This window comes from Octopus bimaculoides, chromosome 4 (assembly GCF_046866305.1).
Source record: "Octopus bimaculoides isolate indiv1 chromosome 4, ASM4686630v1, whole genome shotgun sequence".
Taxonomy (NCBI): Eukaryota; Metazoa; Mollusca; class Cephalopoda; order Octopoda; family Octopodidae; genus Octopus; species Octopus bimaculoides.
Window position 1 is genome coordinate 17263388 of NC_142931.1, and position 19859 is coordinate 17283246.

A 19859-nucleotide genomic window follows, 5' to 3' on the forward strand; every position below is an offset into this window, starting at 1 on the left:
AGTACTTATTCTATCGGTCTCTTTTGGGACGTAAACACACAAGCATCGGTTGTCACGCGATGGTGGGGGGGGGGGACAAACACATACATATATATGACAGGCTTCTTTCAGTTTCCGTCTACCAAATCCACTCACGAGGCTTTGGTCGGCCCGAGGCTATAGTAGAAGACACTGGCACAAGGTGCCACGCAGTGGGACTGAACCCAGAACCATGTGGTTCATAAGCAAACTACTTTATTTCATTACCACACTGCCACTCCAGCGCCTATGTAGATTCGAACGTTAAGAACCGGAACAACTACTGCAAGATAGTTTTGCCGATTGTAAAAGAGATTGGTGGAGGAAATTTTTGTCAAAGAAAGCATTCGCTATTTTGATTTATTCGGTAATCCTTTCAATACATAATAACGTACTTGATCGATCCAATTAGCTTCGAAATCCAATTATCCATTCTGAAATCGACGATTTGGATGACTATCATTACGGTATTCTTTCGAAAGAATACCATTATTAATATCAAAGAGCGTTAAGAGTGACAACGTAGACTTTCCTGCTTTTGTTTACGTAGTCATCGTGTCTTCCTTTAAAAATAATACGATCAGATTTTAATATTTAAAGAACGAAAATATTCGACGATGAACTTAAATGGCTGGGACTCACGATTCACAATAGAGCCTAAACAACGTTATAACGACACATAAATAGTTACTAGGGTTATAATATACGATGTTTTTTTTAAAATTTGTTGCCTGATAAGAGTTTATTAATTATGAACTTCAAAATTCAAATAATTTCTGAAATAGCATCGATATTACCCATTAAAAGGGAAAAAAATATCGATTAACATCTTAAAGTACTGGCCGAAACGAACAAAATACAAAAAATAACAAAAGTTTCACATAACCCAAAAGATCAGTAGAGACTTTCGAAATACAAATCATATTTATTCGCAAATTATTTCTAGTATACTTAAAATACATTAAAATATAATTTTAAAATCGGGTGATTAGTATGCTTTAAATATATTAAAACAAACTCCTTTCCCAGCTGCGCCCGCATAGCTCAGTCGGTAGAGCATCAGACTTTTAAGACTCTTTCTAAGAAGGAATCTGAGGGTCGTGGGTTCGAGTCCCCCTGTGGGCGAAGGCAGTTTTTTTTTTCTTTTCTTTTTAATACAGTAAATTTCATTTCGGATTATTTAAGTTGATAAATATACATAAGGAAACAACTCAGGATTACTTTGTTTGGTTTTTCTCCATTCTTTCTGATTTTCTTTTATCAGTTATCCTCTTTTAGTTCCGAACTACTAACAGCCCATGCTTCTGTTCTGAAAAAAGAAAATCTTTAATCATTGGATGATGAACAAGAAACGGCGAAATTCTATATTTTGTTGGTGAAATAGTACTATTTCAGCTGTAGCAAACAACGAGGGACTAGCTCTATTTTCAACTGAATCTACCATTATATGTTAAAATGGTGTCAGTCGAAATGTTAATAGCCGACAAGCCAGTGTTATACTATTACGCACTCGTTGCCACTGGCTCAGGAACAAAATTTGCTGATGGGGTGCAAACCCAGGTCCAAAATTTTTTACAAACAAGGTCTTGTTTTTTTTTTTGTTCTGTTATTTATTTTTGTGATTTGTTCTTTGGGAAGGAACTTAACTTCAAGCTATTTTTCAAGCTATTTTTTACTCATCACTTTTTTATTCACTGTTTTGTAATCCTGAGAAAAATAAGTAGGGTTGCAAATTTTGGTTCTGCACTCCGTAAAAATTCTAGGGGGTGCGGCTTGCACCACCTGCACCCCCTATTCCCGGGCCCCGTTGCATATAATTGATATCGTTCCTAATTGGCAACATATTTCATGACTATATAAAAATTTGGTTTGAGTAATGAAAAATTTCCTGTTACAACAAATTATAGCTAGATGTTAAAAATATCTAAAAGCTAATCTGGGCAGTGCGTTGGTAAATTAAATTGATTTCATGGATATTTTGACATTTCTTCTTTTCTAGGGCCCCATGAAAATGAAGGCATTTGCTTTTCATGATGACCAAAAAGTGCAATAGTTTTTATGGGAGAAAGGTGAAAACTTTACCAATTTGTTTAAATATAAATGAGGAACAAGACTAATATCTTTAATTAGTTTCTCATCAGTTTCAGTTCAAATTCATAGCGACAGTAGATTTTGAATAAAATGCTCTGTGCATATATCACAGTGATAGTTCTTCCTAGTTGGCACTCAAATGCTCTTAGTTTCATGCAATGTATGTTATACGTCCAGTAATACAGGTGCTTGATGACTTTCACAAGAGATAATCTTCTTAGGAAAATAGTGTTCGCAATGAATATTTCTTGCGACAGAGCTCTCTTTGTAATTGGGGCTTATCATTTTAACTCCTCTTTTAGCATTTGATATATAGCTGGCTGCCTTATTTCACGTTAAATCTTGATCACAAAATATTTGGTTAGTCAAACTTAAATAATGAAAACTTCACACTACACGGTTTATTGTGTCTAGCCGACACTCTGCTGTTTGTTATCTCACTTTTGTTTCCTAATGATTGCGTTTTGTTGGAGAACACTTTCAAGGTTTGAGCCTGGAAAACGTTTATTTCTGGCAAGGTAAAGATTTTCACTTACTTGGGACATAGGAACGAGGAGCTGATATTTTCATATCAAGTCGAATAGAAATGCTCAGTAATAAATACTCTACTTTATTTTCATCAATTAATACATTCCTATATTACAACCCATTGATTAAAAATAAAAAATTCCCTTTTTCGCTATAGAAAACAAGGAAAACAAGGAAGCTGGTCTTCGTCCCGGTTTTGAAGACTGGGCTTCGAGAACCATTTTCGAAATAGAATTATTTCACATTCTCTCGAAAGTTTATAAAGTCTTATATTAACCACTATTTTCCAATTAATATTTCAGTCAATTAAAAACTTTTCTTTTATGTGAGTGGTCAGATTCCTCTTCATCATACACCAAACTCAATAGCGTGGGTTATCAGCGTCAGGGCTAAGGCAAGTGCTGTAGACAGGGCGCACTATTCTATTTATTTATTCTACTTTATTTGTATTCTCTTTGATGATTTTTCACTCAGGTTTAAATATTCATGTTGCACTGCTCAGATGAAAGGGTCAAATTTATGAAGGGAGGTAATCAGCAAGCACTTGGTACAAAATGGCTGATTCACGACGTTGTTATGCGGCACTCTTGAATGGTTTAGCTAGAAGAAACTATTTTGGTGAAAAAGAATTAAGCAATGGAGTCTTGAAAGAACAAATATATCCCAAACTATCGGATGAGGAATTTGAACATCTTGTCACAAAATGTACAGCTCTTATAAAGGTAAAAACTACACACAATCTTTAAGACACACCCCTTCAAATCAGCTGATATCCCTTCAATTATATTACAGTTATAATTTCTAAAAACTTTTATTCATAAATTTATTGACATAAAAGCCCTTCGAATGACTTTCTGTTTAATGTGGTAACCCTCTGCTATCGTATATTATTTTCTTTATCATCATTTAGCGTAGGTTAGCGTAGCCACATTGTTAGATAGTTGTCCAATATAATTTATCCCTTACTTCATTCAAACATGACTTCTACTCTCTCAATTTCGACTGGAAAGTAGACAGTTTGCTAAGTAGCTAGAAAAAGCAGCCATCCAAGTAGAAGTACTATCATTCAAAATAAATGGGTGATTTGAGAATGAGCACTGGTATGGATAAGCAAGCCAAAACTCGCTTCTAATACACCTATCATCAAGTATTGCAGAATTCTCTAACTGCAAAAGGCTATTTTCGTTGATATGAGTACTAGAGAATACGTTGTTATTCTACACAACTATTCTTACTGCTTATAATATAGAACTGTATTTTTCTGTAATTCGGTACCTTTGTTTTAATATCGACGGATTCGCTGGTAAATACCATGGTTGAGGTCCTATGTAATCGGCGCTTCGTATGAGTTTGGAATGCTCATTTTGTGTCTTTCAAAGATTTTATTTCGAATTTTAATATTATCAAGAAAACTGAAATATATCCTCTTCAAATTTCTATTTATTCCATTTACAAAATTATGTTTGAAATCGTACAACTTTTGATCATTTCACTTTGATAAAAAAATAATTAAAAAAAGTAGCATGTTTGAATCAACATTGGTATGTATAACAACTAGCAGAACATTCTACATTTTGAAATGTTCTTATTTCTATTTTGAATTTTAATATCATTTTTGGTAATTTGAGAAATTTGATAGAAAACACTGGAAGTATAACTACAGTTCAGTATCCCTTGACATTGTTTCCTCATAACAAATATTGTATGTATGTTTTTTTTAATGAAATTTTGCAGAGATCGTTTTCAAAGGTGTGGATTGCAATTATTTTGATAACATTAAAATTAGAAGGAGGGGATGTTTCGGATTATTCTATTCCCTCATTGTTTTCTTATAACTCTCTTTAAAATGCATATTTTTAAATGGCATTTTGCAGAAATACATAATGTTGGTGCTTCAAACATACATCTGAAAAAAAAAAGTGGAAAATGTTTAAGTTCCAGAACGATCCAAAGGAATGATCCAAAACTCCTCCTTAAAGCGTTTTTTCCCTAAATTTTATCAATCTATACCAGTAGTCCTCAACCGTGGTCCATATGACCCCCTGAGAATCCACGTAAGATTTTTTAGGTCTATGCAAGCAAAATAGTAAGTTTTGGGGGTCTATGCAAGCAAAATATTTTAAAAGACCGTAAAAAATTTTGCTTTAGATGTATTAGTGTAAGAAATAGCTTAGTTTCTTTCTCAAACGTTTTACGTAGTTCAAACTATATAAGTGAATATGGAGGAGGGGGGGGGGGGAAACAGGTACTTTGAAAGACGCATCTATAAAACTAGTTTTTAAATATTGAATGGCTATGAGGGTCCAGTAATGTAAAATAGTAATCAAAAGGATCCATCATCATCATCATTGTTTAATGTATGCTTTCATGCTGGCATGGGTTGGACGGTTTGACTGAGGACTGGCAAGCCAGGAGGCTGCACCAGGCTCCAATCTGATTTGGCAAGGTTTCTACAACTGGATGCCCTTCCTAATGCCAACCACTCCGAGAGTGTAGTGGGTACTTTTTACGTGCCACCATCATGAGGGCCAGTCAGGTGGCACTGGCATCGACCATGCTTGAACAATGCATTTTGTGTGCCACTGGCATAGGAACCAGTTTGTTGGGACTGGCATCGACCACACTCGAATGGTACTTTTTACGCGCCAGTCTAACAGTACTGGCATCGCCCACGACAATGATTTCACTTCACTCAACAGTTAAAAAAAATGGCTGAGAACCATGGATCTGTATCATAAAAACTTATTGCTGCAAAATTTCACCAATCTGTAGATATGTTCAAAAGTGTGAGGTAACATTATATTCTAGTCCAAGAAAAAAAAAAACCAACAGTGAAAGAAGACTGTCCCATGGGCAGCCTTCAATATTTTTCATTGGTGGTGCTCCAGCATGTCTACAGTATTTGGGCTGAAATGTACGAAAGAATAAAGAGCGGATAAAATATTTTTACTAATTTTTAGGTGCAAAAAATGGAGGTTGCATTATATTTGAGATAGCATTTTCCTCATAAAATATGATTTTTTTTTCAAACGTTTATAAAATGTCGTTTTTTTTTTCCTCATTAGGGTTGTTGACAGCATAACTCTCACACTTGTTACATTATGTTAAAAATTTTGATTATGTATTCGATTTCATCCCATTCTTTTATCTATTTGTTTATTTGTTTCAGTCATTTGACTGTGGCCATGCTGGAGCACCACCTTAAAGAAATTGGCCCCAGAACTTATTCTTTGTAAGCCTAGCACTTATTCTATTGGTCTCTTTTTTCCAAACTGTTAAGTTATGGGAACCTAAACACACCAGCATCAGTTGTCAAGCAATGGAGTGGGGACAAACACACACACACACACACACAAATATATATATATACACAAACACCCACATACATGACAGGCTTCTTTCAGTTTCTGTCTACCAATTCCATTCACAATGCTTTGGTCAGCCCGAACCCGGAAGCAAGCTTCTTACCACATAGCCATACTGCAATACAGCACCTGCTTAATGTTTTTAAAAGCAGTACACTCGAACGCATCTTATGACACATAGAATATTATAGTAGATATGATCATCAATTGTTTAATGTCCACTTCATGTTTTTATGAGCTGGATAGAGTTTATTGAGGTAGATTTTTACAAATGGAAACCCTTCTGGTTGCCAACCATCAACTGTTTCCAAGAAAAGTTTCACCATGGCCAGACATGTTTTTCACAGGAGACTAGAAACAAACAGCGTCATTTACAACCATCATATGATGTCAATACAAGGGCATACAGGCACGCATGTACATACATGCATACAGATGACAAGCGTCTTCCAGGTTTTTGTAACTCTCCTTAGAATTGTAATTAATTTGAATCCTATTTTCTGTATATAAAATTCAGGCATATTTAGACTTTATTATGCTGATGAAATCAGAATGACTGAAATATGTCCACAGTCGTCTCTTGTCCGCAAAGATCACTGTTTGCCTTTCATGTAAATTGAGAAATTTATTCTGAAATACTTGAAATTATCTCCCCTTTTCTCTGAGAGTTGCTACCAATTGCTGCTACTAGGTTTTTGTTTTCTATCTCTAACTCAGAGAAATTTTAATAAATCAAAAATTTTACAGACAGCATTCAGTACATCACCCTTTAATTTAAGTATAAAATGTATTATTTGATACATTTCGAAATAAATCTTTTAATATTGGAGTAACAATAAATTGTAATTTGTTTCTTAGTAGTTCCAGCCTTTTTTATGCTGTATGAATATCACAGAAGAACATTTAAATGGAGTTAAGTCAAAAAGAATCTCTACACAAGTGCTCAACCTGCTAGAAATAACACTCTCATGTTTTATAAAAAAAGATAAATTGAACAATGTAGTTCTAGATATATAAAGAGATGGGATGATCATGACTTGGAATGTATTTGATCACTGGGCCTTTCAGTCAGAGCTGACTTGGGAGCCATACAAGCAACAACTAAAAAGGGACACAGGCATGGCTGTGTGGTAAGAAGCTTGCTTCCCAACCACATGGTTCCGGGTTCAGTTCCACTGTGAGGCACATTGGGTATCTTCTACTATAGCCTCTGGCCAACCAAAGCCTTGTAAGAGGATTCGGTAGATGGAAAGTGAAAGAAGCCCATTATATATACATTACACACATACACACACAAGCAAAAAATGTTAAGGTGAGAAAAAAATAGTAAAGGTAGAGTAATATGCTTTTATTATAGCTGCAAAATTTTCTCAAATTTTTGTGATATATATATATATATATATATATATATATATATATATATTCAGGGTGTCAACAAAGTCTGGGTACATGAGGATTAACACATACTTTAAGAAATTATTATTTCTTATATTTAATTGTTTATGTTATGATTTTATTTACTCCATGTACCCAGACCTTGTGGACACCCTGTATATGCATACATACATACATAAATGTGTGTATCTTTGTATGTGTGTGCCCATCCCTGCTTGACAACTGGTGTTGGTTTGTTTATTTCCCCATAACTTTGCAGCCTGGCAAAAAGCAACTGGTAGAATAAGTACCAGACTGCAGCCCAATGTCTGAAACAAGTAAAAAATAAAAGATTATAACATTGATGTAGGTAATAATGGAATGTGGGAAATAAAGTAGAATTATGGAGGAGGTACAGAACTAAAATTCTAATTGTTAACCATTATGTTAGCCATTTTCTCTGATATTGTTTCGTTACATTTTTTTCCATACATTTCTATTCTTTTTATGAAGAGTATGGTTGCCGTTGACATGGATTTCAATCAACTGGAAGCTTTCTTGACATCTCAAATTAAAAAGGCTGATAGTGGAATGAATGAAGAACGAGCTAATGCTGTCCGTAAGTTCTGGAAGAATCAAAGGAACAAAATTCATGACGTTCAAGTTCAACAAACACAATGGAACAGTTGTTTGAAGCAAATGTCTTGGAGAATTGATTTAAAATCTCAAGCAAGACACATTGAACAAATTGATAAACCTACAGCCATTGTAGAATTAATGGTTTCAAGTAATTCACAGACCACAGATGATGAAAGTAAAAAGGTAAATTGTCATTCAATATATTATTAGACTATGTTGAATAAACTGCTGTTGGTAATTGAAATATGAGAATAAATAAGACTAAAGTCTCTGAGTGGATTTGGTAGAAGGAAACTAAAAGAAGCTCCCATCATACATATATGTGTATATATTTGTGTGTTTGTATCTGTGTTTGTCCCCCACTACCATCACTTGACAACCAATTTTGGTATGTTTAAGTCCCCGTAACTTAGCGGTTCAGTAACAGAGACTGATAGAATAAGTACTGGGCTTACAAAGAATAAGTCCTGGGGTTGATTTGTTCAACTAAAACCCCTTAACCCATTCGTTACCGTATTTATTTTGAGATGCTCTGTGTTTCTTTCAATTAATTTCAAATATAACAAAGAATTTAGTAAAAATAACTTAGATATCATTAAGTTAGGGATAAGAACATAAATCGTGACTAAAGTTTGGTGGAAGATTTAATTCAAAACTTATGAAAAGAAAACATTTGTACTACAGAGCCAGAGGCGGTTTCAGCCGGTTTGGTATTGAAAGGGTTAAGGTGGTGCTCCAATATGGCTGTGGTCAAATGACTGATGCAAGTAAAAGAACAAAAGAAAAGAATGAAAGAATATTTCTGGCATGTATTATTATTAGCTCTGATCAAGTAGAACTATGATTCTTGATGTTCTAACAGCTGTCAGTATTTTTTAGGAGCATAATGTATATATTGTCATTACTTTGAAAAAACTTTTCATATTTTCAGCATCTGTTTGAAAAACATTCACGTAAAAACAAGATTCTAATATATTTAATTCATTTTCCAGGCTAAAGTATTTCATTTTGAAATGGATGACAAGAAATTAGACCAAGTTCTAAGCAATCTACACGAGATCAAAGAACAGATTTCCAATCACAGTCAGCAATAATTATATTTAATTAAAAGAACTTAATTTTGATAAGACTTTGTTTATATTTGTTGTAAAATAACCAATCATTTGTATATTTCCCTCATTCATTAGAAACAATTTATTCCATCATCCTTGAGTTTTGTTATCTTTTCAATTTGATTTTTGTAACATTTCTTTGTATCTATCATCATTAAATAACAACCAAAAAACTATTGACAGCTGAAGCTGTTCTGTTTTCTTTTTAAGAAGAAAATTAGGAGTTTATTTTCTCAATGATTGATTGTGCAATTGTTATTGAAATGAAAGTACTCAAGAAGAATTACTGAGTGAAAGAACAGTTGTGGACAAATTCCAAGTTTCTAAAAATATTTCTGACAAAAATCTGTTCAGATATCATGGACAACACATAAAAATGCAACTACTTCATGAATTATTATATATTCTTTTATGTTTGTTTAGAGGGTTAGTACTGAAATAAATAGGTAACATTAAAAAGTACATTGTATATCTTTTATATACTTATATCTGGACTGTTTAGGAAAGGGAAGTCCTGACTAAAAGAAAATCTAGTATAGAAATTTGAACTTGTGTAACCTTCCACTTAATACCTTTATGATTGCATTTCACTCAATAAACTTTATTATTTGCAAAGGAAGATTAAGTAGACATTGTGAAAGTAAGCTGAATTTGAATTTTGGTGAAGCTCCTCACATACTTTGGATTTCAACGAAGCTCCTCTCACACTAAACTGTAGCATACTGCTGTTGTAAACAATAATAATACTGCAAAGTTGACAACTGATTTACTAATTTGCAGTTCTGAATTCAAGTCCTTTTGCAGGCCTGGGAAAACATTCCTCTGTGTTCTTTATAGGGAAGATAGGATTTTCAATGGGGCATCAATGATCCAAGTAGTTACAGTGGAAGACACTTAACCAAGGTACCAAGCAGTGGAACTGAACTCAGAACCATGTGGTTGATAAACAAACTTTTTACCACATAACCATGCCTGATAAAGCAAAACAAAAAAGAAAACAAATAATAACTCATACACACAAATCTTATTTTATTTTTAAATGGTCATAATGACCATCCTCATTAAGTCATTGGTATAGTTTGGAAGACTTTTGGGATTTTCATGTAATATATTAAAAACAAGTTAGCTTGGTAGAATTCACTTCTCTCACAGTTATTCACAACAGCAAATTTATAAAAAAGGTTCATCGATTCATTGTATGTTTGTTATTGCATGTTAGCATAGGTGAAATTAATATATTGTTGAAGCTGACAATTTTTGATGAGAAATTAGAATATCATTGCTTTGTAGATTACTATTTCAGAGAAGCAGAGATATAAAAACATACACACTTCATCATCATCATTTTAATGTCCTCTCTTGTATTCTCACATGGGTCGGATGGAATTTGTTGATAATTTTCCCTTGTCACCAGTTTCCAAGCAAGCCGATATTTCCCCATGACCAGACATATTTTCACAGGGAGTGGTTGGCGTTAGGAAGAGCATCCAGCTGTAGAAACTCTGCCAGATCAGATTGGAGCCTGGTGCAGCCATCCGGTTCACCAGTCCTCAGTCAAATCGTCCAACCCATGCTAGCATGGAAAGCGGACGTTAAATGATGATGATGATGATTGGAAACAATGAACACTGCTTGTATGATGGTGACACTCATTTACAACAATCACAATTCATATACATATGCATATACATTAAGAAAGGCATCTAGCTGTGGAAATAATCCAGGCTGGATCCATCACTGATATTTTAATTATTTTTTTTTAACTAAACAGTTTGAAACTTGGTATGCTGGTGCAATTTCTCGCACTGAACACGGTTTACTTTCAACATTTTCGAGAAAATTTCATATTTTAAAAGTTATTTCATGTTGAAGTTGTCATATTTGGATAATTTTAACCAATCAACAATGTGTATTCAGTTGAAGAAAGCTACTGCTGTTTGTGATAGTAATCGAAGAGGAACAACTTCCAGGTCATCTCCACTAAATGTCACCACTCTGCTCTATTTGTATGTCAAGCGAAGGGAAAGTGTTGCTCCTTGGTCATAGCTGACACAAAAGAGAAGCTTTTGGCCACAAGAAAGACGATGCCACCTTTATCTATTCTTTACTCTTTTCCTCTCTACTGGCAGACAGCCACTTATACACTATCAACTACCAAACAGTGAATGAACTTGTCACTACCACTACAACTACTGCATCTCTAACTACATGACAGACAAACAAATAACTATATGTAAATAATATTTCTTCCTTCTTGGTGTTGATTCTTTGATGTTTACTGGTTACTCCAATGCGAGAACCCCCAAAAAATAAAAGCGTGTAATATGCAACACAGGCAGTAGCTTTCTTCAACAACTTTAAACATGAAATAACTTCTAAAACATGAAATTTTGTCAAAAATGTTGAAAGTAAACCATGTTCAGCATGAGATATTACACCAGTATACGAAGTTTCAAACTGTTTAATTAAAGAAAAATCTGTGATCAAAACTGAACAGATCCATAACGCCGAAGCTCGATGCAGTCCTCTGGTTTGCCAGCTCATGTTGAACAGTTCAATCCATGCCACAATGGAAAACATGTTAAAAAGATGCTTGCTCAAGGTTCTGCATAGTGAGACAGAACTTGAAGTATGTAACTGGAAAGTGAACATCTCAACCACACAGCTATACCCACAAAAACTTTTAGTGCCCCCCCCCCCCACTGCTGGTGGCATGTAAAAAGCACCATACAAGCATGGTTGATGCCAGTGCCACATGACTAGCCTCTGTGCCGGTGGCACGTAAAAAGCACCCACTACACCCTCAGAGTAGTTGGCATTAGGAAAGGTATCCAGCTGTAGAAACCTTGCCAGATCAGACTGGAGCCTGGTGCAGCCTCCTGGCTTGCCTGTCCTCAGTCAAACCATCCAACCCATGCCAGCATGGAAAAACAGACGCTAAATGATGATGATGGAGATTGGAAGTTGTAACTTTCATGCCTTTGCAATAGAAGATAAGCAAAGTTAAATATGAACCCATTTTGCTTGGAACTTATCTCCATTTTATGACACTTGCTTGAGTAATCAACCCTTTAAGTATATCTCTTATCTTGCTTCCGTCATTAGACTGTGGCCATGCTGGAGCACTGCCTTGAAGAATTTTTAGTCAAAGGAATTGACCCAGTACTTTTTTTCTTTTTTTGCTAAATCTGGTACTTATTCTATGGGTCTCTTTTGCTGAACCTCCAAGTAATGGGGACTTAAATACACTAACACTTGTTGTCAAGAAGTGGTAGGGGACAAACACACACACATATATATTTATATACAACAGGCTTCTTTCAGTTTCCATCAACTAAATCCACTCACAAGGCTTTGGTTTGCCTGAGGCTATAGTAGAAGACACTTGCCCTAGGTGCCACATAGCAGGACTGAACCTAGAGCCATGTGGTTGGGAAGCTAGCTTCTTATCATGTGGCCATGCCTAACTAATATTGAGAATGCTATGGACACTATGAAATTTGTGAAAATTAGCATTTCAGAATTGAAATTTTTATACTTTTCAAACATTCATATGACAATCAGATTCTCCAGGCCTACTTTGTTCATCACATGACCAAGAAATCTCAGGTACCTGGCCCTTATCTCATGAAGCGGTTTCCTATTTACTGCAGCTTGGGTCATTACTTCATTTGATATTTTGTCTGTTTAATGGAGAAGTGATGACATGAGCTGCAGGAAACAGGAAACTGCGCTGTGAGATAAAAGAGGGGTCAAGCAACTGACATTTCTTGGTCATGTGATGAAGAAATTGGGCCTAGAGAAGAATTTAACAATGACTGAAAAGATTGAAGGGAAAAGATGCAGAGGAAGGGTGATATGGATATCAAGCTTGATGAAATGGTGAGAAAAAAAGAGGCATTAAACATCAGGAAGGGGAACTGTTACAGAAAACAAAGATTACCTATGTCCTATGTTAAATGGACATAGCATCCAAAAGAAGGAGAATGACAATCATCATCAGAAATACTAATTGATTGCTTCCATTAAAATGGTTATTGACAACATGCATACATTAAAGATTAAATTCAATTACAATTCCTCATTGTTATCAGTTTAAAATGAAGGTATTAAAAAAAAACCCATCAAGCCAAGTTTGAGTTATTTGCCCTTCTTACTATTAGAATTGTCTTACTCAAATATAGCAGCAACAATTTCAAACTAAGCATAAATCTAACATGAATTTGTTTGTTAATATAATTTCAAAAATTACTTATTTTAAATTATTTTCGTATACTAAATGAAATTAAATTTCGTATTCATGCACTCATATGTAATCTAAATAGTAATTAAAAAAAATTAGTTCCTTTCCTTTCAGGCCTTGTCAAACCACTGGTGGACGAAAGCCTCATCATTGCCACTGCCAGTTAATCTATGCTGGTTGTAGACTTATCTGTTCATGATCACCAATTACAGATGGCCAAGATTAATCACTCAAATATAGATAGTCCTATATTTGGGTGATTAAACTTCACCACTGGTACCACAAAAATTAGTTTTAGTAAATCGTCCTTTCACATACTAGGAGAGTCTTTTTTTTTTAGTAATTTTATTAAAAAAATATATTTGATTTTTTTTAATTATTTTACAATTCACTTTACAGATCCAGAACCATATCGCAATTCTTTTTCAAATTGTTCTGCAGTAAATGTTCCATCTAAACGTTCACAGTCAGGATTGAACACTGAGTATGCACTGGGACCAGTTTTCTTTTTGGAACCAGTATTAGTATTTTTGTAAATAAAAATAAAAGCTGATACAATAAAATAAACAGCTCCAAATCCGATTTCAACAAAGAATCCCCATAAAATTAGCCACAGAATTATTTTGAGAATAAACAAAGCCCTTGAGATGGTTACATTTGTGGGGGGTTCTGCTTTCAGTTCAGATACAATATTTTCTTCATCATCTTCCAGTGGGATTGTAGACATGCTATTTTCATCAAGTGGTTTAGGAGGAAGGATCTGAAATGAAAATAAGTATTGAATTTTTAATTTAGAATTCTGTCTTCTCACCTCAAAGGCAAATGAGGATCAAAAGCATGGAACAACACTTGCAGAACTATGGAATAAAAAGCACTAGGAATAGTAGTATTGCCTGACACAGTAAATAAATGTAAAATAATAGACATTAACCTAAAGGGGTTAGAATTTACTAAGAAATAAAAATAGCCAAAAACTAATTTGGTGAATCTATATCATGGACAAATAGCTATTACAGTATATGTAATTTTAATAATTCTCCAAATGTGGTACATTTTCTATTGAATAATTAATCTGGATACTAAATTATCTGTCTCTACTGATTTAAAGTAGATAGATCTCTGATGTGTTTGACAATGGGGATTCAGTTGTTCAGTCAACTAATTTATATCTTTCAGATAATTCTCAAGCAATAACAGCACAAGATTGAACCTTTGATTTATAAGTATAATAGGCTTCAGCACAGTTTCTTTCTATCCAATTTCACTCCCAAGACTTGAGTTGACCTTAGGCTATAGTAAAAGAAACACTTGCTCAAGATATCTCATAGCACTCATGGTTATGATGCAAACTTCTTAATCAAATAAACATTCGATTGTATTCAGTATTTAGTTGATGTTGTATGTGGGTCTTAACTAGCCAGTTAGTAGGAAGGTAGTCCCAAAGTGAGATTATCTACCCATTGCAGTTGTATGTCAGGGACTGAAGAGAATTCTGTTCTTTGTGGAAGATAGCTGAGACCTTGATCCTGATTGCACTGGGTCATACTACCACAAGCTGTCCATATGATTATCTGTAGTGTCAGATTACGAGGGTGAGTCAAAAAGTAATGCCATTTTGTTTAGAACAGGTATAATTACCAACACAGGAATATGTATCATACATCAAAATGAAGCTGGTCCTCTGTGGATCACATACCTACTTCTCAACATAGTCACCATTTCTCTCAATAGCAATGTTCCACCTTTGAATGAGAGCATGTATCCTTGCCCCGTAAAATTCTGTTGACTGTTTTTTGAGCCACTTCTTCACTACAGTTTTCACTTCCTCGTCACTGGAATAATGTTTGCCTCTCAAACCCTCTTTCATGGGGCCGAAGAGATGATAGTTCAGTGACGAGGAAGTGAAAACTGTAGTGAAGAAGTGGCTCAGAGAACAGAATTTTACGGGACAGGGATATTTATTTACTGACAGCAAGCCACAGCAGAGAATCAGGCCCCTGAACTCACAAGGGCTCCGAGAAACAGCCCAGTATAATCAGGCTTTATGATGGCACCGGTTACTGCTTTTATAGTGTTCATTTTTCAGGTATCGTTTGTCAAGAAAGGTTTGAAGGCGAAGGTAAAGAATACGCACACCCGGTGTTTAGGGTTACTCCGAAAACGGGTGGTGTGCGTATTCTTTACTTCCGCTGGTTTATCTCTGCTCAATGTTATCGCCAATTCAATCACTTTGTTGGATTGGTAGACTATGCCTATGTCGTCTGTTGTGTTCAAATTTAAGGGATTTTACTTCAGAAATATCACTGCCCAGGATCATCACGTTGTTGTGCGAAGTTCCTCAGTGACCCCATAGGCGAAGTCATCTACGATTCAGTCATGCTGAACCGATAGAAAAGAAGTGAAAACGAAGAGGGATTCAAACCTGAGTCCCAGCGAGGACATCAGTCCTACTCCTGAATTCATATCGTCAAAAAACCACGGTTCCTCGACTTGCTAGGAATAGCAGTCTATCTCAAAACTCAATACGTTGTGTTAACAATGTAAGGGCAGGTTGGATAATGCAGTCGAAGATAAATTAAATAAGATGATTACGGCTAGAATACCTTTGAATCATAGTTCTGTGAGCAGGATTGACTTAGAGCACCAACTATAGAAGTGGAGCTTCAGTTTTGTTGACAAAGCAAAACAGGGAGAAAAAATGCGCTAAAACACACAAAAATCACTTCCAATTTATTAAACACAAAGAAAGAAGGGCCAGAAATTAAGGTTAAATACATTTTAGCGACTTGAAATTTTGGGTGTCACCTTTTATGTTTTCCTTTATATATATATTGCCACAACCACAACTTCAGCAGGTTTTCAAATATTGAAAAAGGAGTATATTTGGTTATATATATTATAAAAGGAGTGATGCAAAAACCGTTTATGTCATTATGGGAAGAAGGATAAAACCTGATAAAAATAATATGTACTTTAACCGGAAAAAAAATCATTTTACTTAAATACTTTTTAATTTAAAACATCTCTTTCTTCTCCAACAAAACACAAGACACTTATAATTAAAATAAAAGCCGGAAATCTTTACTAAATGATTTCTGTTTAGTAAAATACTCACTGTATTCCGAAATGCAACAAAACGTCTAGAAAGAGTGGTCGTACTGTCAAGAAGTGGATTTGTTTTGGTTTTTTCGTTTCTGAACTTAACCAGCCGCTCTTCGATCGATAGTTGTTCCATTTAAAGTTGTTGATGTCTGTTATAGAGTGATATTTCTATGTTCAGCTGCATAACCAAAGAATTTCGTTTACCTCAGCTAAATAATCCTCTTGGTGACTAGTTAAATGTGGAAAAAGAAAATCAAAAAATCAAAATCAGAACGAGATTTTCAACAGAAACGGTAACCTAAAGTTTCAACTCTTCACAACCTTTCAGGCAATGACGTGTCTTAAAATTACGGAGGAAACCTGTGGTTGTCTGACTTACTAAAAATAGCAGCCAAATAATCACTAAAATCACAGCCTACAGTAAAAAAAAAGTACATGTTGGTCACAGTAGATTTGGATACCAAAAAGATGGGATGACCAGGGCTTTAATCATGGGTTTACAATCAAAGTTGACCTGGAGTTAAATAATAACTTTATTTAATCAATAGATACTCAATAATAAATTGTTATAGTATTTTATTGCTTATACTTCCTGTGGTTTCAATTTTTAGTGCTAAATAAAACTGACATACGCTACTAAATATAAATGAAGGCAATCTAATTAAGGATGTTTTACCACATAGCTTTTAAAGGTACACTGATCCATTAACGTGAGAGTTCTTGGTAAGGAGGCAGGGTAGATAACTCAGGTGTTGTTGTTTAGCCCTAGGTCAGCTCTTTCCAGGAGCCCTATAATCAAAGGTATTCAGCCGTACCAATCACGATTTTTTTTTTGCATATATATAATTAACCATTAAAATTTTTCATTGTGATCGTTTATTGAAAGAAAAAAAAAAAAGACGATAGGGTATAATTTGAGAGAGCTATGACTGCTATTTCTAGCAGATCTGGTGATCAAGTAGAGGCTGATACAGAGGGATAATTCAGTTTGTTTAGTTACGTCACCGTAGCGACTCACACTACCGATTCAAACATTTTAAGCAAAACCGAACTTTTTTTTGGTCGATACCAATTCTTTCCTATCTATTCATTTTAAAACATTGTCATAATGGAAAATGACACAACAACGGAAGAATCAAAAGATATACATGTTAAATAACAGTTTCCTACGGGTCTTTTTGATCTCTATTATTGTCAATTGTTGCTACTACTATCACCATGGAAGCTAACTTTTTCAAGTTATTCCTCGCTAGTGTATCGTAATGCAAGCATTTGGCATCACCAATACAACTCTGCCAAACGGTATTTATCGTTTTCTGTTATCACAATTTATTGGAAATATCAGCTATTACAACTCCAATCTTTGAAAGTGCTAAATTTTATTTTATTTTACTCGTCTATTTTTGAAATGTTATATTTATATTACAATCTGTAGTCGGCTTTTTTTTTTGGCTTCTTATTTAATTGAATATCATGGAGAATACATCGCATAATAAGCCTTCTAGGCTTCGGATTAAACTTATTACGATGGGAGAGACAGAAGTTGGTAAAAGTTGTGTAGTAAAACGTTATTGTGAAAGAAGGTTCGTACATAAATATTTAACGACGATCGGAATTGATTATGGTGTGACTAAAGTGCAAATTAAAAATCGGGATGTTCGCTTGAATATATTTGATATGGCAGGGCATCCGATGTTTTATGAAGTGCGCAACGAATTTTATAGAGATGCTCAGGGAGCATTATTAGTGTTTGATTTGTCTAGAAGGTGTACATTTGAGTGCCTTGATCAATGGCTAATAGAAATGAAGAATGAAATGACCAATACGAAAGATGTGAACAATATGGTTGTATGCGTATGTGGAAACAAAGTTGATAAAAGACGAGTTGTAAATGAGTTAGAAGGACGTTTATGGGCCGACTCTCACGGCTTTCATTATTTTGAAACTTCTGCACAAACCGGAGAAGGCATTATTGAAATGTTCAATACTCTTTTAGGAGATATAGTTGCCACTATTGAGAATGGAGGTACTAAAATTCCTTTGGATACCCAATTGGGTTTCACAAAAGATCAAGTGGACTTGATACATCGTTTAAAGAATGCTAAATATGACCATGAACAACTCGGTGTGCATCCGAATGCAGTAAAAGAAGATATCAACAAAGCTTATCGCCGATTAGCCGTACTTCTTCATCCCGATAAAAACATTGCCCCTGGTAGTGAAGAAGCCTTTAAAATACTGGTAGCTGCTCGTTCATCAATGTTAAAACGTTGTCTATAGAAATGGAATATTAGTAAGTTGGATGTGTTCTTCATCACCCCCACCGTCTTCGAAATGTCAAAGATATACCAAATGTCAAACAACGTTTTCGTCGTCATAAATGAATAAAAATAATGTATTCTATAATTTATTCACAGTTTGTCCAAAATATCTATCTTCTGTTGATCTGAAACCTTTGTAAACCAAAATGCTGCCTATTTATGCATGGTGCCTGATACCAACTTTTTAAATAATTTTTACATCAATATCTTGAGTGCGTGTGTTGTGAACGACGAGTTTAACGTAACCAACTGAAATTAACTTCCATTTTTTGATGTTTCTTTTAGGTGGGAAACTTATGTCCATCAAATTATTTTATTTGGTTGTTACCTTTTTTTTTAAATATCACAAACCTCCTTGAGAAAATGAATCCCTTTTCTTCATCGGTCCTATTAAAACAACTTTTCACTTCTTTGTGCCATAGCCATTAAAATGAAAGTGAATTAATCAAATTATTTGGAGATCAATATCCCTTCTACCCTAAATCACATTTGATAAGTTATACCTATAAAAGTCAATTAAAGATAGTAATTACTTGAAAGCCCATCGCTGTTTAAGAACGAAACACCGAAATTCAGAAAACACAATTAGTACGTATAATTGTGTATGTATTTGTAATGAGCTGAATACAGCTTCTTGCATTCAGTGAGTCTTTAGGTATTGTAATTTTCAGGTATACACAAAGGAGCCTGATTCGGTATTACTGGTATTGACAGTAATATATATCCATGACAGTTTTACTGCTAGTGATCCTTAAACATCTGAAAGACGAACTTAATTCAAATGCAAGTTCAATTGAAAATCGTGAAGCAAAAACTATGCGATCTTTTGTAAAACAACCGAAAATTGCGAATGAAAAAAAAAAAAATGATGTGAGGGGAGCAGAGAGGTATTGTGTCAGAATATGGTTCTTATATGCCTGTCCCAAACATCTCTCACAAAGCTGACTTGACAATTTTTTATCATTTCAAGATAAAGTATCGATATTTTTCTGAAGAAACTGACCAAATTATGAGTCGTCTCAAACTTACGGTTTAGAATTAGTAGTCCAGCAAACAATATTTCTAT

The 19859-nt window shown here is 34.6% G+C and overlaps 4 protein-coding genes and 1 non-coding gene across 7 annotated transcripts in view; 4 read left to right on the plus strand and 1 right to left on the minus strand.

The window, feature by feature from the left end:
• Nucleotides 1-1051: 1051 nt before the first annotated feature.
• Trnak-uuu (transfer RNA lysine (anticodon UUU)) lies at nt 1052-1143 on the plus strand. Its single transcript is given in 2 exon segments — nt 1052-1088; nt 1108-1143. It is a non-coding gene; the product is annotated as a tRNA-Lys (tRNA).
• Nucleotides 1144-1464: 321 nt separating this feature from the next.
• LOC106875200 (COMM domain-containing protein 1) lies at nt 1465-9220 on the plus strand. The gene is made up of 4 exons (XM_014923244.3): nt 1465-1601; nt 3112-3359; nt 7890-8198; nt 9008-9220. The coding sequence occupies exons 2-4, from the start codon at nt 3192-3194 to the stop codon at nt 9107-9109; spliced, it is 579 nt and encodes a 192-aa protein (XP_014778730.1). The 5' UTR covers nt 1465-1601; nt 3112-3191; the 3' UTR covers nt 9110-9220.
• A 914-nt stretch (nt 9221-10134) lies between these two features.
• Nucleotides 10135-17286, minus strand: LOC106875196 (SAYSvFN domain-containing protein 1). 2 transcript variants are annotated; one of them, XM_089350395.1, is made up of 3 exons: nt 17149-17286; nt 16486-16701; nt 10135-14130 (listed from the first exon to the last, which is right to left on the minus strand). In XM_089350395.1, the coding sequence occupies exons 2-3, from the start codon at nt 16603-16605 to the stop codon at nt 13759-13761; spliced, it is 492 nt and encodes a 163-aa protein (XP_089206521.1). In that variant the 5' UTR covers nt 16606-16701; nt 17149-17286; the 3' UTR covers nt 10135-13758. The 2 variants fall into 2 exon arrangements, with proteins under 2 accessions (XP_089206521.1, XP_014778725.1); XM_014923239.3 differs by lacking the exon at nt 17149-17286 and having other exon boundaries at nt 16486-16821.
• A 176-nt stretch (nt 17287-17462) lies between these two features.
• Nucleotides 17463-19859, plus strand: part of LOC106875194 (mitochondrial nicotinamide adenine dinucleotide transporter SLC25A51) — a 71673-nt gene continuing 69276 nt past the window's right edge. The window contains exon 1 of one of the 2 annotated variants that reach the window (XM_052966915.2): nt 17463-17774. The gene's annotated coding sequence lies outside the window, so the exon portion shown is untranslated. The remainder of the gene's footprint in view (nt 17775-19859) is intronic. The other variant, XM_089350394.1, reaches the window with a different exon arrangement.
• On the plus strand, nt 17774-18878 carry LOC106875195 (dnaJ homolog subfamily C member 27). Its single transcript, XM_014923237.3, has one exon. It carries the CDS (start codon nt 17946-17948, stop codon nt 18750-18752), a length of 807 nt encoding a protein of 268 aa, XP_014778723.1. The 5' UTR covers nt 17774-17945; the 3' UTR covers nt 18753-18878.

Coding starts and splice junctions, on each gene's coding strand:
- LOC106875200 (XM_014923244.3), top strand. CDS start 3,192: ATGGCTGATTCACGACGTTGTTATGCGGCACTCTTGAATGGTTTAGCT. Junction 3,360..7,889: donor AATGTACAGCTCTTATAAAG/GTAAAAACTACA, acceptor CTTTTTATGAAG/AGTATGGTTGCCGTTGACAT. Junction 8,199..9,007: donor CAGATGATGAAAGTAAAAAG/GTAAATTGTCAT, acceptor TTCATTTTCCAG/GCTAAAGTATTTCATTTTGA.
- LOC106875196 (XM_089350395.1), bottom strand. CDS start 16,605: ATGGAACAACTATCGATCGAAGAGCGGCTGGTTAAGTTCAGAAACGAA. Junction 14,131..16,485: donor TTGTTGCATTTCGGAATACA/GTGAGTATTTTA, acceptor TTTTCATTTCAG/ATCCTTCCTCCTAAACCACT.
- LOC106875195 (XM_014923237.3), top strand. CDS start 17,946: ATGGAGAATACATCGCATAATAAGCCTTCTAGGCTTCGGATTAAACTT.